We start from the raw sequence: 26,132 nt of genomic DNA, 5'->3' as shown, positions 1-26,132 counted from the left end.
CTGATGCGAGGCGTGAGCGAGAGCAAGAGGCGAGGTGAATCGCCGAACGCCGAATAGCAAAAGCCGAACGCCCAGGCGACCGAGCGAATGCAGCCAAGAAGCTCAACTTGACATCATTTGTGTCAAAAGACCATTGAACTCTATGCGGAGGAAGTTGCCCCATACATATAAACACACACCCACATATACAGTAACGCGTGCAGTCTACTTAGCTCTTTTCACCCCTTCACCACAGGCAATATGCATTGTTTTGTTGCTGTTGTTATTATGTTCTCATGCAGCGCAAGCAGCAAGTGTTTACATAAAACTACATACAATGTAAATACACTTCAATATTGTGTATGTGGAAGAGTTTGCCAAACTGTGGCCATATTTACTATGCAATAATTGGCACGTTGATTAATATTGCTCAAATATTGTTACATACCTTACTATTTCCATTCAATTTCTAAACAAGTCAAAACCCTCATGCGCGGGCGATTTATATTGTTGTTTCCATTATCGTGAACGCCACCACCAATCGTGCTCCACGACGACAACTTAGTATTAACGTTAGAGCAGTTATAACGCTGCGAAATATCGCTGTCCGAAGAGACGACGCCAAGCTGCGCAGCAGCCACGCTAAACCTTTTGCGTTTGTTTCGCTCGCGACATTTTTGGTTCTTCGTTACGTTTTTCACTACGTATTTCTCATCGTAGGACTCCTCTGCTTTTTCGGTGTTCTTCTCCGCGTTGCGTTTGAGTATGCTCTGCCTCTTACGTTGTTGCCTGCGACGTTGAGTTCGAGTTATATTCTCTGATTGAGCTTTGCGATCTCCCGCTGCAGCAGCTCTTTCACTCCCACTCATACAGTTCATATTGAAACCATGTGCAAAGTGCGAAGACACGTGTTTTCTGTTGACAAATGAAACTATAATATGCAATTAATACCAAATAAAATTGACTTTTAATACTTGCGACTTTCCAAACAAATGAATGTTATAATCAAGAGAATTAAAAATTGCTGGCAATAAATAAACTGCCTTAATTCTTACGCTCCTTTTGACAAATGGTTGTAGTGTTGGAAAACGTCTTTCTATGCTTTGCAGCATTTCGAGATGATATCGATATCGTCATACATAACCAAAAACTGTTATTACAACAAAGCTAAGATTTATCGATGTCAAAGTTAAGCACAACTAAGTTGCTATATATAAAATATTAACAATAAGAAAAATTACTAAAACAACAGATGCTTTAATTAAATTTAACAATATTTTTTAAAGGTAGTTTAATGAAACTTTTCCAAATTATTGATAACCTCAAAATTACTTACACGATGATCCATCACTAAATATCAATTTGCATTAGCAACTCTACATATCGCCAAGAAATAAAGAAATAAAAGAAATAAACTTAAAAAAAAGGCGAGTGGAAGGTCACAAATTCTATAACCGAATTAAATCAAATTAGAAATCTTCACGAATTTTCAAGGGCTTCAAAATTAGGGACATCACGATCGTCCTTCACATGACCGAATTTGGAGGAATTTAGAGCAATTATTTTACACTTACCGATTGACAAAGTTGAATTTTTTAGACGGGTGATCTAAATTCTAAAAAGCATATCGAATACAAAAGAGCTTCTCATGGACTACCCAAAATATGGTTAAAGAACAAATGTCCTATATCGAAAATAAGCTATATCATGAAGATAATTCAACTGCAGATCTTCCCAAATAGAAATAAAACGTTTGATACGTTGAAATTTTACAATTTTGGTTTTTTGTTTTTATTTTTGATTTATCAACTACTGTTACGGTAATTGCATATTAAATTGTTGTTGTTTGTTTTGTTGCTTAAACTTTAATAAGTGTACTTGGTTTTTGCAGCTGCGTTTTGTTTTTATTTACTTTGTTTTTTACTCGTTTGTCATTAATTATATTTGTACAAAATATATATATATTTGTGTTTTGTTTTTGCTTTTATTTGTATTAATAATATATGTTTTTGTTGTTACTTTTACTATGTTTATGAACCTTTTCGTTTTGTTGTCAATTGTTGATGTTGCTGTTGTTGCTCTTCTTCTTCTTCTTCGTCTTCTTCTTCATCATCTTCTCATTCTTGCTGTTTTATTTATATTAGATAATCCAGCTTAAAACTTAATTCATTTGTTGTTTTTTTTTCTTTTCGTCTGCTCGTTTGTTTTTATGCTTATATTTTGCACTACAATAACGCTTAACAAAATATAATATTATTAACTATGCTTCTTCTTCTTCTTCTTTTTCAGCGTCTGCGTCTTTTGCATTAACTTGATTTTCTTTGTTCATTTTCGTTTCCATTTTGTGGTTGTTGTTTTGCTTGATTTTTAATTGTTAATAATAATATATTATTTATTGCAAGATTTGATGCTTCTTGTTTTTGTTCTTGTTTGTTGTTGTTGTTGAAAAAATTTAACTATAATTTAATTTTGTCTTTTTTATTTTTATTTGTATATATATAAAAATATATATATTGTATTGGTGTATATAATTATGTCGATATACTACGGTATGTTTAGGTGTGTGTGTGTGTGTGTTTGTGTGTGTGTGTGTAGAATTGCCTTTTGTATTTACAGCGTTTCGAAATTTTAACAATAATTTTACACTTACGTTCGCATGAATAATAATTAATAATTACAAATGCATTTCATATTGAAATGTTTCTTCTTCTTCTCCGAGAAAAGTGTATTGAACATTCGGCTAGCCGAAACTTGATTCGCTGTTTGCCTGTTTTCGTGTAACTTAAAATTTGTCTACAATTAAACGTTAGAGTTGTATTCATTTTTGTTTATCATTTTTGTCATTTTTGAAAGTTAATGCTTTGTTTCCCCAGAACCACATATTGTATTTTTGCTTTTTCAGTTTTCAATTTTCTTTTTATTTAACTGCTTTTGCTTGTCGTTTTTGTAGTTTGATTTTGCGCCAAAAAGAGTGCTGCCCATTTGCGGCACAACAGTGCTGCCCAGTTGCTGCACAACAGTGCTGCCCATTCGTGGACTTAAATTTACGTTTATTGCGTTTCTTATTTTGCTGTTGTTCGTTTTCTGCTCTTTCTTCTTAAGGACTATAACTTGATTTTCGCTTTGCTTTTTTTTTGGCATATTAAAAATATACGTATATATGCATATATATGTGTATATATGTATGTATATGTATGTCGACTATATGTACAATGTATAAAGTTTATCGTGGCTGGGCAGTGTGGGGAAGGAGGAGAAGGAGGAGGAGGGAGCAAAGTCTATTGATTGATCATTGATTAAGTTGCTGTTTTTACTTTGAAGATATATGTGTATGTGTATGTATGTATGTATATATATTTTTGAACTCGTTTAAAAACTACTAATGCACTATTAGTTCTTGTTGCGTGTTTTGTTTGTTGTTGTTTTCTTTTTGTTGTTGTTGTTGTCGAGGCACCGGCAAAGAAATGAAACGACCAATAAAAAATGAAACAAAAAAACGTACAAAGTTTGCAAATATATGCGATATATTTTAAATATATATTATATATGTGTGTGTTGTGTGTATGTGTATGTGTGAGTGTGTGTGTTTTATATACCATCTGTATATATTTTCATTAATGAAATTTTGTTCTAAAAACGTGATTGCTTTTTCTCTCCGCTTCTTGTTTTATGTTTAAAATCAATAATATATATAAATGTATATTTAATAATATAAACATAATTAAATGTAATTTAATAAAACTATGTAAAATAGTGTTTTGCTCTTTGTTGTTGTTTGTTGTTTTTTGTTAACTCAATAAATTTTCATTTAAATTAGATTCAATAATAATAATAATAAAAAAAACCATAACTTATAGATCAACTTCACGCTTCATTTTGTTTATACTCTCTAGTTTAGTTTGTGATTAGCTTATGTACAAAATGTACTATTATCTTTATGTTTATTATTTTTCTTTTCGGTTTGTTTGTTTTTTGTTGAGGCGCATTAACAATTTTGGCCAGCGAGAATATTCTAAATGTGCGAAACGAAACGATTTTTAAAGGGTAGGAAAAGAGAGAGAGAGGGGGAGAGATTTAACTAACTTAAATGTTAAAAAGCCATAATTCTTTTGTGTATTTTATCAATCAAAAACAAAAACAAAATTCAACTAAAATTTTGAAAGCGATACGCCGGGGAGGGAAGGGCATAAAAATAGAGGGGAGGGGGGCGCTTTAGCTATAATCTAGGAAACATATATATATATATAGATAGAGTTTAAAAAATGTGTGTGTGTTCTGTATATAATAATATCAATTAAAACTAGGCATAAATATAAAGCTTAAAATGCCTAACCAAATGTGACAATTGAGCATAAGGAAATAAGTAAATGTGCATTACATAATAATAATGTTTAGCTTTAAATGTTTAAATGGTTGAATTCATATTCAAAGAAGAACATAACTAGCAATTAATGATGAAATAGTTAACAAAAAAAATATTGTTGTTGCAGTTCTCTGTTCTGTTCTGTTTTCTGTTTTCTTTTGTTTCGTGGAAGCTTTCCTAAACTAAACAACTAAATAATTCTGGTAAATAATTCTAATAATAGTTGCTAATTTGGCCTGACTTTCATTTAGACACGTTTGGTGCTGGTGATGCTCTTGATAATCTTTTTCCCGTTCTTCTTCTTCTTCTTCATCTTCTCTTTCATCTTGTTGTCGTTGTAGTTATCGCAACTGCGATTGCTGATAGGAGATATCATCGCGTAGGGTCTTGAGACCCGCCTGCACATAACGAAACACTTCATGCATCGTGCTGTGCAGCGTCAAAGGTCCATTCTCATGATCCAATTGGCGAATAAAGTCTGCAAATTAAATTTCAATTAATAAATCTTTCTTTACTTCGTTCAGTTTTTTATCGATCTTTACCTATATGATTGCCGGTTCGCACCAATCTGTCGGCTTGATCCCACAACTCGTGAGAGCTGTTTACATAGGTGAGATACTCATTCTGCTTGCATAGCTGATTGTGTATGTCTTGAGGCACTATTCTGCCAGGCGGCGTATTCGAACCGGAGCCCTGAAAATTTATACAAAATATATACACATTAGTATTGTGAACCGATATTACAAATATTTATACTTTAAAACAAAAATACTTTCTATTTCTCGTTTCTTTCTGACAAACTAATTAACAAAGCTAAGATTAACTAAGATAAAAAAGGTAACCATATTTTAAAACGTTATTAAAAAAAACTAGAGGGAAAGTTGTTTAAATTATGCTAAAAATGTAATTGAAAAAAAAATAATTTAAAAAAAATTGTTGAAATTATTCTAAAAATGTAATTGGAAAGCAAAGTATTTTCTAAGTATTTTATTCTTTTCTGATAAAACTAAAACTAAAGTTGTTATAAATATTTAAAATATAAAACGTATTTTTATTATATCATCGTTTAATTAATGTAAGCTTCAAAGTTTAAACTTTTTTAAAATATATTTTCAATTCTTTCTGAAGTTTTTTTCTGATTAAACAAAAACATTGCAAAATAAATTAAAAATAAAAAGTTTAATTTTATTATAGCATCAATTAAACTTAAATTTCAATGTTCTCTAAAATGTAACTTCAATTCATTCTGAAGATTTTTTTTCTGATCAATTGCAAGATTAATTAAAACTAACCTTTCATTATCGTAAATATTTAAAATTCAAAGTTTTTTTTAGAACATTTCAATTCTTTAAAATGTAACTTCAATTCTTTAATTCTTTCTAAAGTTTTTTCTGATCTAACTAATTTAAACTAAACATAAATTGTTATAAATATTTAAAATTCAAAGATCGTTTTTTTAGAACATCAATTAAACTTGAATTTGAACTTTAAAAATTCTCTAAAATGTAACTTAAATTCTTGAACTTAAGAATTTATGAAGTTTTTTTTTCTTATCAAGCTAAATAAAACTTTCCAAAATTAATAAAAATTAAGCATAAATTTGTTCTATAAATACATAGTAATTTTGAAGTACACCATATTTTGAAATAAAATTACAATTTTACGTTGTTATGAAAAAACTAAGTATACAATAACTTGCTCTATTTTCTAGTTTCTAGTTTCTATAAAAGTTGTAGATCTAGAGTAAGATGTAAAACAACATTTAAAGTTATTTTAAAAACTAAGTAACTTGTTGTCTAAAGTTTCTATAAAAGTTATATTTGCTCTACATTATAGTTCTCTACATCTCTCTCACCTGTGAGCCCACCGAGTTCGACGGTGATATGGAGGATGGCGTATTGCCATTTAGCATGTCCCCCCTGCCAGATCGAAAGAATTCCGAGCAGCTGGCGATGATGGCGCGACAATTAGCTCGTCGCAGTTTGTAAAGCTTAAGGGAAATCAACGATTGGCAACGCAAGCTGTAAACAAAGGAATACAGTTAGTAAATTAAGTAATTATAGAAAGAACTTCCACTCACCTGAGTATGGCCACAATGTTGTGGGATTCGTGCTTGCCATTCGTTGTTAGCTGATAGGGTCGATTCTTTGAGGAAATGTATCTGTAAGTGAAGATCAAATATGAATGTTAGGAATACTAGTTATTGTCATATTTATGAATATAATGATACTAATAATAATAATACTTCTTTTATACATTCTAGTAAGTACAATTTTTTTTTAAATTTTACTATTATATTTTCGTATATAGTATTTTCTGAAATCACTATATTAAAATTAGATTATTTTATTTTGATTTATTGTATTTTCTGAAATTTTGCATTTTGTTTATTTTTATATTACAATTCTATTTATTAAATAACTCAATAATATATCTGCTTCATTTTTTTTTAAGTTTTTTCTGTACTTTAAATTTCTTCATAATTTGGATTTCTTTTTAATGTAAATTTAATTGTTAATCTATTAAATCTAAATTTATGTAAACTCTTTCTAATTTTAAATTATTTTAGTACTTTCAATTAATTCATAATTTAATTAAATTTTTTCGAAATCTTTAAAAGTATTTGAATTCTTTTTGATTGTCAATTTAATTGTTAATCTATTAAATCTTAATTTTGGTTAACGTTTTCTTATTTTACATTATTGTAGTACTTTCAATTAATTCTTGTCTTAATTAAATTTTTCTAAATCTTTAAATACTTTAATTCTTTTTATTGTAAATTTAATTGTTAATCTATTGATGGTATTATGCAAATTTAAAAAATTTTTTTTTGTGTGTTAAAAATTTAATCATAAATCGGAAATTTTTCTTTCATTATTTTATATTTTTTAAGTGAATACTTGTTATTCTAAATTTACTAATTACTCTTTTTAAATTTCTGAAATATACTGGTTAAATGTAGTTGAAACTTACTTTATTAGCGATAGGGTATCCTTGTACATGGTCCAGGTGGCATCACTGTTCGTTCGCTCCATGGCATCGGCGGTTAACAGAAAGTACACAATAGCCTCCAAATAGAGCGTCATCTGTGTAAAGCAGTCGGAGCGTTCCGAGTCGGCGGCTCGCTTCTTCTTGATTGCCTCCTGAAGCAGTAGATCGGTTCTCCTATAAAGAGAATAAGTATATAAATATGAATAAGCATTGCAGTGTTTTAAAATATTAGCAGTGCTGTTAAGCTAAGCAGACAACAGCGTATAAGTCAACTGCAGCTGTTAAAGGCAACAGGCAACAGCTTTAACAGCTGCTGCTGGCATTGCTACTGTAAGATTAACAGCTGGATATTTGCAGCTAACAGCTAAGTTGTCTGTTAAGCTGCACCAGTTAATTGCAGCGCCACTGTTAAGTTAGCAGTCAAGTTGGCTGTTAACAGCTGGAACGTGTGCAGTAGCTGTTAAGTCTGCCAGATTAACAGCTGTGTTGTCTGTTAAGCCGCTAGCGCTGTTGCTGTTAATAACAGCGCCACTGTAAAGTTAGCAGTCAAGTTGGCTGTTAACGGCTGGATCGTCTGCTATTAAGAGACTGTTAAGCTAATAGCCATGTCTGTTAAGCTGCTAGCGCTGATGTTGTTAACTCCAGCGCCGTCTGCAACTGCTGTTAACAATAACAGCTCAGTCTGTTGAACTTACATGAGGTCATTGCTGGTGTGCTCCTCCTCGTTGTCGAAGTGCGAGCGATAGATGAGACGCGGCGCTGGCGATGCTGCAGCTGGCGGCGGCGTCGTTTGCACCGCTTCGCTGCAGGTTGTTGGCAGTTGTGTCGTCGTTTGCACCGCAGCAACAGTTGCTGTGGTTGCTACTGCCGCCGCAGTCGTTGACTGTTGCTGCTGCTGTGACGCTGGCTGCTGCTGCTGTTGGCGGGACAGCTGTGACAACTTCTGATTGGGACTCCCATTGGCCGTGGTTGTCGTCGTCATCGTCGCCGTCGTTGAGCTCTCCTGCTGCAACAGCTCGAGTTTGTCGTGGGATAATCGCTCGTGGTTGTTGGCAGGCAGCAACACTGGCACCGGCAGCAGTTCCTTGCTATGCTGATCGGCCTTCTCCTTTTTTCGCTTCTTCTCCTTGTACGGACTCGAACTGGAGCTCGAGCTGCGCTTGCGACGTCGTCCCGACGGCGGCAACTCTTGCTTCAGCATAAATTCCTGTTTCACACTGTTGTTGTTATTGTTGTTGGTGCTCGGCTTGTACTTGGCCTCAGCATAGCCGGCGTCCAGCTCCGGCTCCGGTTCCGGTTTAACTCCCTGCTCATACTTGACCCCGCCCAGCAACTTCCCGCCCCCCGATCCCGAACCAGGAGCAGAGGCATAACCGTTGGGCGTGTTGTAGGCAGCATTGAGTTGCTTCGGAGTTCGTCCGCCATCCGCTGAGCGGCTGCTCAGATGTCCGTTCTGCTGTCGATCCTTCAGTCGATGGCCATCGGGCAACAGTTGCTGCTGCTGCTGCTGTTGCTGCTCGGTTGTCGCGGGGTACAGACGATAGCTGTTCTTATACCATTCGGGAGGAACTCGCGCCAGCTTCGTCAGCGAGATTTTGCACATCAGCGAGGTGAGGTGAGGGGTTGTGGTGCGCGCGGGGGAGGCGAGATTGGCGCCCAATACCTGTATGGGCGTGGCTCTCGCCTTGCTTTGCTCCTTTGCCGCCTGTTGCTGCTGTTGTTGCTGCTGTTGCTGCTGCTGTTGTTGCTGCTGCTGTTGCTGTTGTTGTTGTTGCTCCTCGGACTGATCGATGATGACAACTTGTCCCTGCTTTTTGGCACCGCCCTCTTTGGGATTGAAGATGCGCGTCAGTGTGCAGATCTTCTTCTTATCACTCTTCCGCTTCCCGCTGCCCCGATGCGCAGTGTCGTCCTCATCGCTGCTGCTGCTGCTGCCGCTGCTGCTGTTGCTGCTGCTGCCGCTGCTCGCCGAGCTGCTGCAATCGCTGCTGCTCAACCTTTGACTGTTGCTATTTTGTTGCTGCTGCTGCTGTTGCAGTTGTTGCTGCTGCTGTTGTTGTTGCTGCTGTTGCAGTGCAAATGATTGCTGTTGCTGCTGTTGCAGCTGTTGCTGCTGTAACAGCAGCATTTGCTGTTGCTGCTGCTGCTGCTGCAACTGTTGCTGCTGTTGCTTTTGCTTCTGCTGCAACTCTTCAGTCTCGCTGCTGCTGCTGTTGCTGCTGCTCGCCGCGCTGTATCGTTGCTTTGTCTTGTTGTTGTTGTTGCTGCTGCTGCTGCCAAGCATGTTGATCTTCACAATGCGCTTCTTGGCTGGATTGTGCGCCTTGGCTGCACCACCACCGCCACCACCAACTGTGGCTGCTGTGTCGCTGTCGCTGCTGCTGCTGTTGCTCGACTTTGTGCTGCTGCAGCTGCTGCTGCTGCTCTCCTCATCGCTGCTGCTGCCAGCCAACGCAGCGACGGCGGCAACAGGCGGCGGCTGTGGCGCTGACTTCTTGGTGGGCGTGTTGCCATTGCTGCTGCTGTTGCTGCTGTGCTCACGCTTGCGACTAACTGTGGTTGCTGTTGGTGTTACGGCTGCCGTTGCATTCGATTGCTTGGCCAGCGGCTTCTTGGCTGCCGTCAACGTTGGTCCCTTTGCCTGCGTGCTGCTGCTGGCCGAAGCGCTGCTCAGATTGCCACTCTGCTGCTGCTGTTGTTGCTGCAACTGTTGCTGCTGCTGCTGCTGTTTGCGTGGTCTGCCGCGTCCCTTCTTCACTGCTGGCACAGCAGCAGCAGCAGCAATGGGTAGCGTGGCTGCTGCTGCTGCGGCAGCAACTGTTGCCAACTCTAGCGCATGCTTCTTGTTGTTGCTCGCCGGTTCATCGTCATCACTTGAATCCGAGTGCAACAACGCTGCGGATTGCGCCACGGAACCTTTCTTCTTCCGCTGACGCTTCTGTCGCTGCTTCGGCGACGCTGGCAACGGCGTCAACGTGACGCTGTTTGGCTGCGACTTGTGTTGCGTCGCTTGCGGCACACGCGACACTGTTGTGATGTCTGCAGGCACGCCTGGGATTTGCAACTTGCCTCCGGGTCCAGGAAGAGGAACAACTTCGCTGTTGCCACCGCCGCCGGCAGCGCTGTCTGAGCTGCTGCTGCCGCTGGCGCTGCCTGATCCCGAGTCTGAAAGTCGCGACTCGCGTTTGATTTGACCCGACGTCAGTTGCTGCAACTGTTGCTCCTGCTGCTGCTCGAGGGCCTCCTTCTTCACGGTGACACTGAGACCGGAATAACGCGACTGTTGCTGCTCATCGTTGGTGTCGTCATCGTCGTCGTCGCCGTGATGTCGCGACTCCTCGTGCAGCAACTTCTCGTTCTTCACAATCGCCGTGGTCACCTCAATCGATTCGGGTATGATTTGTGCCCCGCCCGGAAGGATTCCCGGCACTTTCATGCTCACCCCAGGTGACGCATTCTCCGCCGAGTTCGTTTGATTCGTTGGCTTCGGAAAGAACCGACTCAGCGTCCATCGATTGCTGTCCGTTGGCGATGGCGTCTTGTTCGACGAACTCGAGCTGCTCATCGTGCCCATTCCCGAGCTGCTCGAACAGCCTCCGCCACCGCCATTGCCACCGCCATTGCCACTGCCTCCGCTGCTGCTGCCCGTTGAGTTGACAGCGCCACTTGAGGTCAACAGTCCGCTGATTGTGTTCGGTCCACTCGCAATGATCGTCTGACTGTATTTCTTCTTGCTGCCATTCGCATTGTTGGCTACTAGAAATTGTCGCTGCTGTTGTGGTTGCTGCTGCTGCGACGATTGCTGCTGCATATACAGTTGCTGTTGCTGCTGCTGCTGCTGTTGTTGCAGCAACTCTTGTTCCTCCTGTTGCTGCTGCTGCTGATGTTGCTGCTGTTGTTGCTGCTGCTGCTGCAGTTCGCCTTTGCTGCTCGCCTCGCTGCCAGATTCACTCGAATCCGATTCCGAACTGTTGCTGCTATTTCCAGCTGAACGACTGCAAGCAAAAGTATTCAAAATTTCAGTTGCGTTCATTAAAAGTCTGACTTCTGCACTTACCCATCCTTCTTGCGGCCTTCGTCGTCCGACTCCGAGAGCTCCAGATCGTTCTCGAGACTGTAAGGAGAAAAGCACATTGGTAAATTATTTGACTCCATATTTTTTTAAAATTTATTTATTTATACTGAAAGTTTTACTATCTAACTATGCATTTGAATGCAGAATAAAGAATACAGGAAAAATTACATGTGAACTAAAATTTCATGGCACACTTTTCTGTTCCTTTCAAATGTCAATTTGCCATTCGATAGTATTGAGTAGTTGTAAGATAGATCGATATTCGTGTGTCACTCATTTCTCAACACTATTAATCGAGCTTTATGAAATCAGAAACATCATGTGAACAAACGACAAAATTACATGTTAAGTTAAATTCTATGGCACACTTTTCTGTTCCTTTTAAATGGCATTTTGTCATTCGATAGTATTAAGTAGTTGTAATATATATCGAGATATCGAGACGGAAGTTTAACTATCTAACTATGAATTCAATTGCAGAATGAAGCAAACAGAAAAACTGGCATATTAAGTAAAATTCTATGGCAAACTTTTGTGTTCTTTTTGAAATGACAATTTTTCAATAGAATTGAGTAATTTATATCGATTACATAAGTAAGTGATTACTCTGTCAATCCATCTTAATGAAATTTAAATTGGTCGTAAATAGATCAGAAACATTAGCTTCAGATATCTGCTATAATTTTTAATTACGCTTTTGGCTTTTGTCCTCGTACCTCTCTCAACTATCACCTACACAAATGTGCTAGTCCTGATGTTCCTTATTTAATTTATTATATACGATATGATTGTTACTTTTTTTTTATTTTTTTTGTATATACATATATATATTTTTTTAATAAAATGTTTCTATAATGGTTATGAGTTTAGTTTAATTTAGAAACTGTTTTTGAACTTTAATAATTGAATAATAATTATTCATTTTTTTAAATAGTTCTTGAAATTTATTCATTTGAGGTGAGTGAATATTTGTTATATCTACAGATCTTCAATTTTTTTTATTTGTTGCTTATTTTAATGATTTGTTTTTACTTTTCTTATATTTCATTTAATTTTATTATTTTTATTATTATTATTATTATTATTTTTTTTTTTTTTTTAAGGAATATTTTTCAATAAAGTGAAGAAGCAGTACAACAGTGTCTATATTAGTGTCTCTAACATATTTCTGTAATTAGTAACTTTTTTCTCAAGGTTACCTTCTTTATGGAACTGTTTTTCTTTCTATGTTCACATTTTGAGAAATAATTTGATGTATTTATCTTTTCAACTTACCAGGAGTCCTGCTTCTCCAGCGTGTAGCCTTTTTCCGTTTTGAGCGGTTTTATCGCTGGCGCTATTTGCGATGCCTTTGGCGGAGTGGGCGACAGTTGCTGGATGGGAATGGGAATGGGGGCGACCAGCGAGGAGGGCGGCACCGTTGTGGCACCTGCCAGGGGCGCCACGAGGGGCAGTTGACTGGCCTGAGGGGGCGTCGTCAGCAGCGGGGCTATTGGGGATGTGATTTGCGCTATTGGCGTCAGCAGCGGCGTCATCAGCGATGAGGCACTCGACGCCGCCGGCGGGGAGTTGAGTGGTCCAATGGGATCCACTGCATCAAATGCATACTTAAACTTATTGGGCCCATTCAGGTTGTAGTTCTCGCGCATCGGCGCATGCGGCGTCGCCGCTATCGAAGTCAGCGGCGTCACCCGATAACTGTTCGTCATCTCGCTGATCATCTTATTCACGTCCTTCTGCGGGGTGACGGAGAGAAAGAAAGAGAGAGAAAAGGTTATTAAGATTAAGAAATAAGATATAGATATATAGTGGGAATTTATAAGGTTATCAAGTCAACATCAATCAATATTCAAGATATATAAGGATAATTTATAAGGTTATCTAACTCAACATCAATCAATATTCAGCCAAACGTTGTTTAACTTACGGCTTCAGTATTTTTTAAATTCAAAATAAATTTACAATAATAATTAACTGTGAAATACCAGCCACCCACTTTTAATGAAAGCAAAACTTTGCATTATTCATTTTAAATAAACCAAATATTCTATTAAAATACAAAAAATTCCTAAGGTACATTCAAAATATATCAAAGACTATAAAATATATCAGATTGTCAGCCAAAACAGCTCAAACCTTTTTGCAGTAGGCGTTTTTTGTCATACACAAGTATTTTTTAAATAAATTCTAAAATTTGTGTCAAATCGCATACAATATATAAAATAAATAGTAATATAAATTTTTAAAAACACTTTAAACAACTTATAGTGGTATAAAATAGAAAGATTTTAATGCAATACTTAAATTAGAAATTATTTTAATTTTATGAGTGTTATTTAAAATATTTAATACTCATAAAATTCGAATAATTTCTAATTTAAGTATTACATTCAAATATTTCTATAAATAATTTTGTGAGTATTATTTAAAATATTTAATACTCATAGAATTAAAATAATTTTTAATTTAAGTATTACATTCAAATGTTTCGATGAATAAATGTAATTTCTCTTATAAAGATTATTTAATTTGAAATGCAAATTATACTTTTTCAATTATAAATGTATATATTAAACTTTAACTTTTCTACTAAATTTACGTATAATACTGTTGAAGTATTAAAATACATTATAATACAAAATTTGTAGTTTCTAATTATCAATTTAGTTACTCTTGTAAAGAATCTTGAATTTAAGTGCAAATGAAGTTTTATAATGCATTTTTCATGTCTTCTTGTATTATTATTGTCAGTTATTGGAACTGAACTTGACACGCAAATTTAAGTCTCCTCTACCATCACGACTATTAAATACTACGTAATCTCTTATTATTAAATATAAATATTATTATTTCGTTTATCAATCTACTATACTATTAATAAGGGATTTATATTTTATTAGCTAAATAGTTTTCATAGTTTAGATATTAAAAAAGTTCGAATTTCCTTAGCATTTCTTGCTTCTCTTAACGTCTGTAACTACTCCTTATACCCTGGAAATATAATTCTGATTTCAGCTTTTATTTCACTCAGTTCTAGTTGCATTTCCATTCAGTTTATCAAAGTGCTTTAACCATGTCGACGAAGCTCAGCAGCGTTTGGAAATGGCTCAGCTTAATATACAATTTTATTGCATTGTATTTCAATAATTGTTGCATTCATGGATTTCGTTATCTAGTGAAGGGAATGCTCATGTTGTTGGAAAGGTTAAGTATTCTAATTAGTTTAAGCTTTACTTATGAAATGCTCATAATAAAAGCTGTTGAAATTATGAAGCAATTATTTGGGTAGTAAATAAAGATATTGCTACTAAGAAAAGTTGAAAATACTTGAACTAATTGATATAATTTCAATCTTTTTACATAAAATATTTGCAAACATCATTTTGATATTATAATTAATTATTATAATCCTCTATTAACTATATTTTTCCGGCTATCCGGCTAAATAAATTTCGATTTTAGATTTAATTTCTTAAAATTTTCTTTTTTTTTTGTTTAGAAAATAATTAAAAATTTTGATTTTATTAGAATAATATCAATTTTTGTATTATTTACAATTAAAAAAAGATATTGTAAGTACTTAAGACAAGTTATAAATGAAATATTTTTGTTGTAAATGAAATTATTAACAAACTAAATGTTTTGAGAAATTTGTATTTTTAGGGTGTAGAAGGGTATTATAAGTTTGTAACATCAGATAAAAATTGTAGAAGTTATTTAAAAAATACTTTTGTATCGCAAAAAATTCCAACTGCATTATGGTTTTAGTTGCTCTGACAATGTTATGTTTTCGTACTCTTTGGTATATTTGGAATGTAGTTCAATAACGATATACCAAATATATAGGTTTCGGTTTATTTTCAGATTTTTGTGGCTTATACTTTTGAGTATCTCAATATATTTCTGCGTGGTCTCCTGTTTGTCCTCGGTTAATCGATTCCAAACCAAGAGCACACACATTGGCATCGAACGCAACTCATATAAATGGAATGTCTCCTTGCCCAGCATAACAGTGTGAGTATATTAGAAAAGTAATTTATAATAAATATACTAATAATGATATATTTTATTAAATTTTCTGTAGCTGTCCAATGCAACGACTTAATGACTCTCGCTTTGCCGCTTATTGTTTGTAAGTATTTATTAGTAAATTAAGGGAGTTTATTAAGGGAGTTTATATTTAAAGTACTTATTTATTTACTTATAAGCTTATAAATTATGGCAGTCATTAACATTGGGTTTTTCTATTTATACCCGCAACTAATTTGGGTGCGATCAGATAAGAATTGTAAAGTTTATTGGAGAAATACTTTTGTATGGCAAAAAACATCTATTGCTATCGGGTCTTAGTTGCTTTGACTGACAGTCTGGTATATTTTTAATGTAGTAGTATATTTCTGCATATTTCAGTATTTTTGTATATTCCTGGTATATTTTTAGAATATGTTTTTATTGAAAATGGGCAGCAGGTTTCCTGCTTACTTAATTATTATTATACTAAGAGTAACTATATGCTTTGGCTGACGTTCTGGTTTTGAATATAGTACAATATCGATATACCAAATACAGCCATCTGCGCATTTAAGTATTTTCTTGATATTTTTAAAATTATTATTATACTAAGTTGAACTATGTATATTATTTCTTATTATAGAGAACACAATGTGTTTGGCAAGGATCGCACCGAGTTGCGGGACTTTCTTGAACAGTTGGCCAACTCGACGTACACGAACTTTGAGAATATTCCCGAATACGAGAGCATCGATCATACTTTGAAGAATCTGAATATTGAGCCGGAAAACTACATGGAACTGATCTACAATCTGACCTGGGATGCCACACACAGCGAGGAGTCGGGAAGAGTTCGTTGCACCGATGGCAGCTATGAGATTCGTGTGACGCAGGTGTTGACTGAGTTCGGTTTGTGCTACGTTTGCAACACGTTTCTGGGGTTAGAATATAGCGCAAGCTATGTGTTATTCGGCGAGTATCCGCAACTGAATGGCGTGCTAAACGAAAGCACAATGCTGCCCATTAAACACGGAGCTTTCTTCGAAAAGGACACGGGTTTTACTCTCATCGGATTCACGAATAAAGCGATTGATGTGGGCAGTCTTTTACTCCTACATTCCATTTAATTTCTATAAACTATACTTCATTTTCAGACCTATCTACACTCTCCGCATGATGTCATGCGATTGGACAGTAATTTTGGCTATACAGAAGAAGGCTCTGCTTATGAGTTGGAGATTGAACATATCACAACTGAGCCCAATTTGGAAAAGTAATTTAAAGATATAGAAAGATAGAAAAAATAGATAGGAATAAATAACAAGATAAATAACATTAACTAGAATATGATTTGGACATTATAATTAATCTTTTTTATCTTGTCATTCATTTCTTTCAATTTTATCCATCTTTGGTTTAAAAACTCTTCAATTTTAACTTCAATTTAATATGTTTACATCTTGTATTTATCTCTTTAATCTTAACTTCAGAACCACTTCAGTGTCGCAGCGCAAATGTCGCTTCTTTCACGAATCGAATCTGGAGCATTATCCTTTCTATACAAAAAACTCCTGTTCCCAAGAATGTCGTCTTAATCTAGCTTATAAGGTTTGCAAGTGCATTCCTCACTTCTATCCCAATAGCAGAGGTACGTCTATATTAAACTAGCTTTGAATATTGATTTATAGTAATCTTCATTTTAGTTAAAAATCCTAAACCCGTTTGCTCTTACAAGATATTAAAATCTTGCTTCCCAAAGCATGCTGGTAAGTTCCTTTACTAAACTTGAGAAATAGATTATTAATATTTGATTATATTTTTGAATTTTAAAGGTCTGTTCCTTAAATTCTACGAAGCAAATGGACATCATGGCAAAATAGACGAATGCATTTGTGAACAGAATTGTCGCGACTCTGTGATTAGACTCACCAAAGCTAGCGTATTAGTTTATAATACATATATTTAACTTCTATTAAATTTCAAATTCATCTTTTTTAGGTCATGCGCGGATCTCAGATGCTGCTTCGAAGCCTGGGAAGTTCGGCGCTTGTTAAATTCTGGCCTAAAAATCAGTTTAAGCGACAAGTTATATTTTCTTTTACCGATTTCTTGGGTAAGTTTAACTGTTCTTTAACTATAAAGTGCATTTTTAATTCAAATTCTAACACATTTCAGTTTCCTTGGGTGGCACAGCTGGTTTATATCTTGGCTTCAGTGTTCTAGGACTTATTGAGCTCTTTTATTTCTTCTCGATGCGTTTGTTCTGGCATATTTTTGGATATCAAATCTAATACATTTTTTAACAACTTTTATGAATAACATATTTGAAAATTATATCAACTTATAAGTTGCACAATAATAAAATTTCTTAATTGCACATAAATCGGTTTTTAGTTTGTAAATGTTATTGAATAAACAGGAAAGCATTTCAAATATAAAAGTGTTGCTTTAGTTTTCAAATAAGTATATGTTTTATATTGAACTGAACAAAAGTGTTTTTGTTTAAATTTAAATGTAAAAATATGAACTATGACAGGTTAGGTTAGGCTGGGTAAGGTTAGGTTAGGTTAGGTTAGGTTGAGATTAGGTTGAGGTTAAGTTGAGATTAGGTTGTGGTTAGGTTTTAGGTTAGGTTAGGTTGAGTTTTAGGTTAGGTTAGGTTGAGGTTAAGTTAGGTTAGGTTAAGGTTAGGTTGTTAGGTTAGGTTAGGTTAGGTTAGGTTAGGTAAGGTTAGGTAAGGTTAGGTAAGGTTAGGTTAGGTTAGGTTAGGTTAGGTTGAGGTTGAGGTTAGGTTAGGATAGGATAAACTAGCTAGGCTAGACTATTCTATACTAGGATATAGGTTAGGTCAGGTTAGGTTAGGTTAAGCTAGGCTAGACTAGGCTATGCTAGACTAGAAGAAGACTAAAGACAGTACTTAAATGTGACAAAACTATAAAAAGTATATGTATAATAAAAATAAAAAGAATAAAAATAATAATAAAATTATAATTATTATATAATTGCTAAATATTGATTGATGTAAACCGAGTTGAATATTTTAGTAGATTTAGCTAAGTGAAAGGGACACTTACCTCTGGGGGCGGTGGCTGCAGACCGGAGTTGCTGCCCGGACGCTTGCTGCTGGCCGCTGGCGGGACGAAGCGACCGCCGTTGGAGAGCGCGGGAGCGGGCGGCCCGAGGTAGGACTTCTCGCGTCCATTCGGCATCTGGGTGGAGATGGGCGGTCCGAGGGGCGAGGATGCAGACGTCGCTGCCGCTGTGGCATTGTTTGTGGCGCTGGACGAGTTGTTGTTGTTGCTGGAAGAGGACGACGACGACGTGGAGGAGGATGAAGATCTGGGCGGACCTCGAGGTGGCGCCATGCCGCTACTCGAGGGGATGTCGTTCTTCATGGGCTGGCCGGGATAACCGCCGCGTCCATTGTAGGGAGGTTTATTGTCCGCTTGCTTCAGATAGGTGGGCGGCCGTTGCTGCTGTTGATAGTGTTGCTGTTGTTGCTGCTGCTGCTGTTGTTGCTGTGACGTGGGCAGCTGGCCAGGCACCGAGGCGGATGATAATAACGATGATGATGATGATGATGAGGAGGACGACGAGGCGGAGGAGGCATTAGCGGATAACGATGCGGTGGCCAAGCCAGCCTTATTCGGCAGCGCCTGGAGACGCGCACTCGACGCTGTCGGCGCCTGGCGATAGATCCCCACCGTGGAGGCATTCATGTAATCCCGCGCTTCGATGAACTCACCGAGGGCCGCGGTTATTTCCGCATCCGCCTCGCCGGGCGTCACTCGACGCGGCTCCGCGAATAGACTAGTCTCCCGATCGTCGCTCTGTATGCCCTGTTGTCGTTCATATTTTTCCCGTTCCCGCCTTTTCCGCCGTTCGGGATCCTCCATGCTGTTTTGGGGGGAAATGAATACGGAGTATATTTAAACACAGTTCTCCTTTAGGTTCAGGTTCATTAAGAACATATTATGTGATTTACAAATAACAAACAAACATGACAGGCAACAACATGAACAACAACAAGAACAACAACAAACATGGCGTGACATTTGACGTGATGGTTTTTCGTTTTTACGTTTTGACGCTATGCAACACTTGACAGCAGTTTGACATGCGCTGCGCTGCTGTTAGTGCTATGTAAACAGTTTGGCATGCGTTGAGCTGCAGTCAAAATTTTTGCAAACATGGAACAGGGATGAATCAGTATGTTTTTAAGGTCCGACAGACACAAAATATAATAAATAATGAAATAATGAATTGCTTAATTGAATAATTTTAGAATAATCAAAATTTTTTCATTTCAAATTTTAAATAGTGCAACATTTTTTTTATATTTTTAAAGAAGTCTTTTGAAATATTTTATCAAGGTTGATTAATATTTTTATATCAAAAATTTCAATAAATTACTTTTAATTTTTTTTTTTTTAAAATATATATTTTAAAAAATTTATTTTTTAAAAATATTTATTTTAAGCGCTGCTATGCTTGGCATAGACAATGCGCAGTAGCTGCAAAACTTTAACAGCTTTCGGCACTGTAAACTTTACAGTGTAAAGAAAGGCATCGCAAGAGTTTGACAGGACGCAAGCATAGTTTGATGAGCATGTGTAAACAAAAAGTCGAATTGTGGATTTCGCGTGTGTGTGTGTGCGTATATGGAGGAGCGTGTCTGTTGTAATGTAAATGGGGCAGCTGTTTGACATTAAATATTTGCCCGGGCACTTTGGCTTTTTGCATGTCTCATTAAAATCAACAAATTTTCAACGCACAAACACATACACGCACACATTACACTCGCACACAGATAATAGAGAATAACATCAAACAGAGAGAGGAAGAACAGATGAATGGAGTGGGAGTTGTTAAGAAAGGAAAGAGATTTCACAAAACGCAGCACAACGCACAATGCAATGGCTCTAAAACTTACTTATAATTATTGTACAAATTGTTATTGTACTGGAGTAGTTGTTGTTGCTGTTGCAGCTGCTGTTGCTGCTGATGATGTTGTTGTTGCTGCTGGTGTTGTTGTTGCTGTTGGGCCATAACGCGCGCTTTATACAAAATATATATATAGTTTTTGTTTTATTTAATTAGTTTCTCTCTTTGGCACCACGCACAACAGACACTCAAACGAGCAAAGTAAAAAAAAACAACGAAAAAAAAGTGTAACTCAAAAAATATGTTAAACAAAAACACACACACACACAGTGACACCGAAATGAAAGCAAAACCTTGTGAGTGTGTCTGTGAAAGTGTTTATAAACGTTTGTCTGTTTTGTGCTCCTCTTCGCTCTCTCAGTCTCTCGCTCTTTGCTCTCTTTGCAATGACGGCTGCTCAAAGCGCTTAGGCTTGTGTAATTGTTGTAATTGTGCAGCGGCGACGCTTTGTTGTTGTTTTCTTGGATCTCTAACCGAATTGCGTTTGCCGTTGTTCTTGTTTTTGCTTGTGGGTTGCCACTACATGTTCGCTAACAATTACGTTGTTCTGTCGCTTCGCTGCCACTGCGCTGTTTTCGTTTCGTCTGCTAAAACAGTTGGACAAGCTCTTGGTTCATTTGCAGATTTTCGTTTGCCGTTTGCAAATTATCAAATTGAGCTGCGTTTACTTTCATATGTTTGCTGGAGAGTTGCGCTTTGATTACTTGCTGTGCTGTAGGTGCATGTGTGTGTGTATGAATGTGTGTGCTGTGTTTGTATTAGTATTACGTTAAATTTAAAGTTGCAGTACCTGTGAACGAAAAGAAAAGAAAAAAACAAATTAGTTGCATTGCAAGGAGTAACACAAAACTAATTATAAATAAAAATCAAATTTAAGTTCTCTTAATACAGCAATGCTGCTGCAATGTTTCAAATTTTCAAAAATTCTCCCCTACTAGCATTAAACTAACCAAGCATTATGTACCTGCAAAAATCACGTACGCAGTTACTAGAGAAAAATATCAGCCACGCTCAGTTATGCAACTCTTGCACAAAAGACAAACAGAGACAACGCCAGCTCCTCCACCTTTCCTCATTACGGACGAAGGAAGGAAGAGACAGAGACGGAGACAGATGCAGAGACAGCGACTTGCACACACACACATGTGCAGGGATTATGAGCTTTGCTTTGGCGTCGCTCTAACGCTGCCCACGTAGCGCGCTTTTATGTGAATGACTATCCACTACAACAGCAACAACAACAACAACGACAATAACAACAACAACAAGAACAGTGAGAGCTGTAAGCACTGTTACTGTCACATAGCAGAGCACTAACAACAAAATGGCGACTGCTTGGCTTGAAGTGCAATGCTCAGATTCACTTAACTTTGCTGTTGCCCAAAGCTGCCACAGAGAGAATGGGTTAAGCTCTGCTTTAATGAGGCGCAAGACGCAAAGCTTTAGCTTCAGCTTCAGCCAACGGCAATGACTTAAAGCAATGACTCTTCAACTTTGTCGCTGCATTCTAAAACTTTACGTAAGTCGCGGTGGGATATTTCCACTTGTGTTGGGTGGTTCACAAAGGAACGAACTAAAATGAACTTGACAAGTTCACCTTCATCGTTCTTTTCGTTCAGTTGCTCACTTTTGGTCCTTAGTTCGTTCTTGTTCACATGTCCCATTTTTTAATTGTAGTTCTTTTGAAGTTGATTTAAAAACAATTAATTCGACTTTAAAATTGGATTATGTAAATTACAGTTTCGTAAATAAGAAATAAATTTGTAGTAGTAAATTTAATATATCCAGTAGTATTAATATGATACTATATATTTTATTCTTCGATTATATTAGCAGCTTTCGTTTATATTTTATTTCGAGTCTTATCATTCCATAAAGAAAACAATATTGTAAATATTCTCGCCAACCGCAAGATCCTTTTCTAGGAATTTTACTTTATTATGAAACTTTGCCTACTCAGTACGCTTCAAAGTGAAATTAAAATAATTTCAAATAAATTGCAAGTTGTGTGCTACAAAATCAACAGTTAAAAAGTCAGAGAACACAAACACACAAAAGCTGCCCCGAAGTAAAGACAAATGATTGTAGCTTTAGATTAAATGGCCGCACATTAAAGCTTCACATAGCTCAAATAGACACGCAGAGAGTGAAAGAGATGAGAGAAAGAGAGAGAGAGAGCGAGAGAGAGACAGCTAGCGACAAATATATAAATTAGGCAATAGACCCAAAAAAGAGGCAGACGAGTAGAAATAAAAGTACAAAAGTTTTTGTCAAGCTCTTCTCTGGACTCTGTTGCTGACTTGTGTCTTCATTCATTCGACTGCTGCATAAACTATTTGTAAGCACTGTGAATGAATGGCATCGTCCAAGTAAGCAACTGCCAGAGAAATAAAATAATTAAATGTTTCTCTGACTTTCTGTCTGTCTCACTCTCTCTCTCTCCCTCTCTCTCTGTCTGTGTTTTTGGAGATGGCCAACAAAATTTATAAGACAAATAAATTTTAACAACCGAGCAGCATAAAAACAACCCAACAGCAACAGCAACAGCAGATTTGTGGTTCACTCTACTCTTTTACAACCCTTCTCTTCCTTTTCCGCTCTCCCTCTCTCTGTCTCTTTCTCGCTCTGGCTGAAAAAGGGTCAACATTGTGCGTCCGCTGTCGTGTGCTTTGTGGGGTTTTGTGACCAGAAAATTAATTTCACTGACACGTTTTTCATGCCAAAAATAAAAACGCACAATTTCTTGTCATAAATAAAATTGTGTTGCATACGCCAAGGCATCATTTTGAAATGAGCTAAAAACTGTACCGAGCAACTCTATAGATCTCCCTTTGGGTAAATAATTTCAATTGCTTAAGAAGAATTCACTTTAATCTATACAAATTACTTGCAATAGCATTACGACTGTGTGTAGGAAGTAACTACTTAAGAAACTCCAATGTGTAGGACAGTATTTTGTTGAATCAGTCAAGTTTAGTATTTTTTTGTGTGGTATATTTTTTTTGGAACACTTTACTTAAATAATATTTACTCATATTTCACAAGTGATGGAATTAAGTGAGACAGATCTTCATAAGCTCTGTGGTCTTCAACTGTATTTTGTTGAATAAGTCAAATCTAGTATTTTTTTATTAAGTATATTTTTTTTTTAGAAATACTTTACTTGAAAAATACTTATGTATATATCACAAGTGAAGTTAAATTTAAAATGCATAATACAGTGTAATGTAAAAATATTCCCATTTTTACATAAAATATTAAGAAAAACAAAATACAATACATTATAAAATATCTTTAAAGCAAAATATATATTTACAGATTCTAATAATATGAATAGTTTGAAATTGCCAAGAAATAATTTGTAATTAATTTCCTAGACATTTACTAGTAATAAACTAATTTGCGGCATTTCAAAATTGATTATAGTCACAAGAAAATGAACATTTAATGCCTGCAAATAACAATGCATTAAATGTAAACCTAATGTAATCATTGTGAGATATCAGAGAAGACGCTTCTGCCAACACAGACTATGCAAAATTAATCACATTTCATAAATAAGGATTGCTGTTGCAACATCAGCATATCACAGAGAGTCAATGTAGTAGTATCTCGTTTGCTCAGCTGTTGCTGCTTTCCTGTTTCCATTCCTTACTCTCTCCCTTACTCTTTTCCTTCCCTTTTCCCTTCCTTTTTCCCTTCTTTTTTCCCTTCCCTTTCAGCTGTGTTCTACGTAAATTATATTGAGAAACTTCAGTAAAAACTTGTGAGCTTAAGCATTTTCAATTTTCTCTGCATTTTTGCCTCCCTCTCTTTCACACATGTCTATTTATTTACTTTGATTCGTTTTTGCTTCGTCTTTTTTTCTTCCTCTTTTTGTTTTCTTCTTGTACCAGGCAGTCAACAAGAGGCACAAATATGATGACGAGGTGGCGCAGTTGTTTACCGTTAGCCTCGCCTCGCTTCGTCTCTTTTTCGTCTCGTTTCGTTCCGTTTCGTTCTTTTGCCTACTTATGGGAGCCGCCTCTGATATCACATCGTGTGTTGAGGGGGAAAGGAGGGAGGGAAAGGGAAGGGAAGCGATGGCAAACCACAGCGACGGCTTCTTCCTGAGACTCGGGCATATGTTATGAATTTTATGCAAATATGTTGCGGCTGAAACGCCTCTCGTTACCATTTCCCTCCCTTCCCCCTCTCTCACCACGTTCTCTGTCATGCTTCGCAACTGTGTTCGCCTGACATGCATACAAGAACAAAAACAAAAACAAAAAATGAAGAGAAAAATCGAAGCAAATTCGATACGTTGTCTGATTTCTTTGGCAGTGTTTGCAATTTTTTAAACGCTTAAATAAGCTTTGGGAGGCGCTTTAAACTGTAAGTCGCGCAATTTATCAAGATATTCTCACTGACAATGTTTGCCAAAGGTAAATTGCCAACTAAATACATAGTTACAAAGTATTTTTATTTGATTTGAGTATTGAGTAGTAAATTTTATATTGATTTTAGTTTAGTTCATACACAATATTAATAAAATCTAAGTGAGAAAGTCTTTCCGAAAATAAAATCGATCAATGTTTTTCAATTACAATTAACTTTCTTATGATTACAATGCACGAAAATTATTCTAAAACTCAACTTAAATACAGAACTGAAGACAATAAATTTTTTTTTATTTTATTTGAATTATTTAATTAGGTTTTATATTTTTTCAAAGTATTCTCATGGAAATAGGCACGAAAGTCTATCTAAACTGGTTTTTTATTTTAGTTTATTTTGCAAGGTATTCACATATAATATTATCTATTCATTTTTCTTTCTTTATAATGATGAAGTAAATTAATTTCTAAGACCTAACATATTCTTAATGAATTTAATTTCTTAATGCTCAAATCAAACCGAATTTTATTTTATTACACCAGAGAAGCAACGAATTGTGAACAACTTTTATAGGCATGTTTAATACTTTATTTTATTTTAATTTAATTTTAAAATATAAAAATAAAATGTTATAAAAAGAACTTAAAATTAAAGCATTAAATTAGCCAACTTTTTATGCGACCTTCACATTTCCAAGCACAATTATTCTTTGTCAAGCTAATCAAAATGTGTTTTGATAATTGATGAGATTTTTTCATTTTATTTTATAGTCACCACTATTATTTCTTTACTATGCGAAACGCAAATTGCAGCATGGTAAGTTATGCTAGAGAGAGAGAGAGAGAAAAGACAGAATGAAGGAGAGCGAAAGGTTTTGTTGGGCTCATCATGAATCATTTAACAACTTGTTCAAACATTAAATAACACATGAGAATCCTTTTAACCAGGCAAAGCTGAAGTAGAAGCAGAAGCCTTGGCAACTTGTCGGCATACAAAATTCAATTCAATTCAATGTAATTCAAGGGAGCGAGCGAACAAACACACACAAGGAAGGGAAGAGAAGAGAAGAGTCTAGGACACACACAGGACACAGAGCGTAGGTCGCAGTCGCAGAATACAGAGCCAAGAACACATGCGACTAATTTCATATTCATATGCATATTTAGACTAACTACCGAGCACAAGGCAAAGCACAAGCAGAGCAGGCGAGGAGACTCAGAGAGAGAGAGAGAGAAGAGAAAAATCGAAAGAATTAGGTAAGCGAAGGAGAGAGAGCGTGTGAAGCAAACCAAAAGGCAACCAGGCAAACCTCAAGCAGCGAAGAAGAAGAGAAGGAGGAAGCGGAGGTGAAGGAGAAGGGAAAACGAAGACGACTTCATGCACATTGGCACG

At 36.3% G+C, this 26,132-nt stretch overlaps 3 protein-coding genes and 1 long non-coding RNA gene across 12 annotated transcripts in view; 2 read left to right on the top strand and 2 right to left on the bottom strand.

Annotated features, from left to right (window-relative positions):
• LOC117565699 (fibrinogen-like protein 1) overlaps positions 1-26,132 on the top strand; it is a 169,469-nt gene that overhangs the window by 131,598 nt on the left and 11,739 nt on the right. The window lies entirely within an intron of this gene.
• LOC117565739 (uncharacterized) lies at positions 1,732-2,798 on the bottom strand. The gene is made up of 2 exons (XR_004571916.2): positions 2,630-2,798; positions 1,732-2,338 (listed from the first exon to the last, which is right to left on the bottom strand). It is a non-coding gene; the product is annotated as an uncharacterized LOC117565739 (long non-coding RNA).
• LOC117563804 (AF4/FMR2 family member lilli) overlaps positions 3,479-26,132 on the bottom strand; it is a 129,639-nt gene continuing 106,985 nt past the window's right edge. For 3 of the 4 annotated variants that reach the window (XM_052002597.1, XM_052002598.1, XM_052002596.1), the window contains exons 3-12: positions 20,353-20,476; positions 18,494-19,316; positions 12,684-13,144; positions 11,391-11,447; positions 8,029-11,328; positions 7,316-7,507; positions 6,423-6,503; positions 6,198-6,363; positions 4,885-5,035; positions 3,479-4,820 (exon numbers count right to left, since the gene is read on the bottom strand). In XM_052002597.1, coding sequence (XP_051858557.1) covers positions 4,684-4,820; positions 4,885-5,035; positions 6,198-6,363; positions 6,423-6,503; positions 7,316-7,507; positions 8,029-11,328; positions 11,391-11,447; positions 12,684-13,144; positions 18,494-19,316; positions 20,353-20,468 — 5,484 coding nt within the window. In that variant the 5' untranslated portion in view covers positions 20,469-20,476 and the 3' untranslated portion in view covers positions 3,479-4,683. The remainder of the gene's footprint in view (positions 4,821-4,884; positions 5,036-6,197; positions 6,364-6,422; positions 6,504-7,315; positions 7,508-8,028; positions 11,329-11,390; positions 11,448-12,683; positions 13,145-18,493; positions 19,317-20,352; positions 20,477-26,132) is intronic. The other variant, XM_052002600.1, reaches the window with a different exon arrangement.
• LOC117563426 (acid-sensing ion channel 5) lies at positions 14,384-17,802 on the top strand. Its single transcript, XM_052002648.1, has 10 exons — positions 14,384-14,612; positions 15,273-15,422; positions 15,493-15,540; positions 16,063-16,513; positions 16,574-16,692; positions 16,910-17,067; positions 17,123-17,185; positions 17,252-17,358; positions 17,418-17,532; positions 17,595-17,802. Exons 1-10 carry the CDS (start codon positions 14,482-14,484, stop codon positions 17,708-17,710), a joined length of 1,458 nt encoding a protein of 485 aa, XP_051858608.1. The 5' UTR covers positions 14,384-14,481; the 3' UTR covers positions 17,711-17,802.

This window comes from Drosophila albomicans, chromosome 2L, assembly GCF_009650485.2.
Source record: "Drosophila albomicans strain 15112-1751.03 chromosome 2L, ASM965048v2, whole genome shotgun sequence".
NCBI lineage: Eukaryota > Metazoa > Arthropoda > Insecta > Diptera > Drosophilidae > Drosophila > Drosophila albomicans.
Note: the sequence above shows the minus strand (reverse complement) of the source record. Positions and strands in the feature narration are given on the sequence as shown.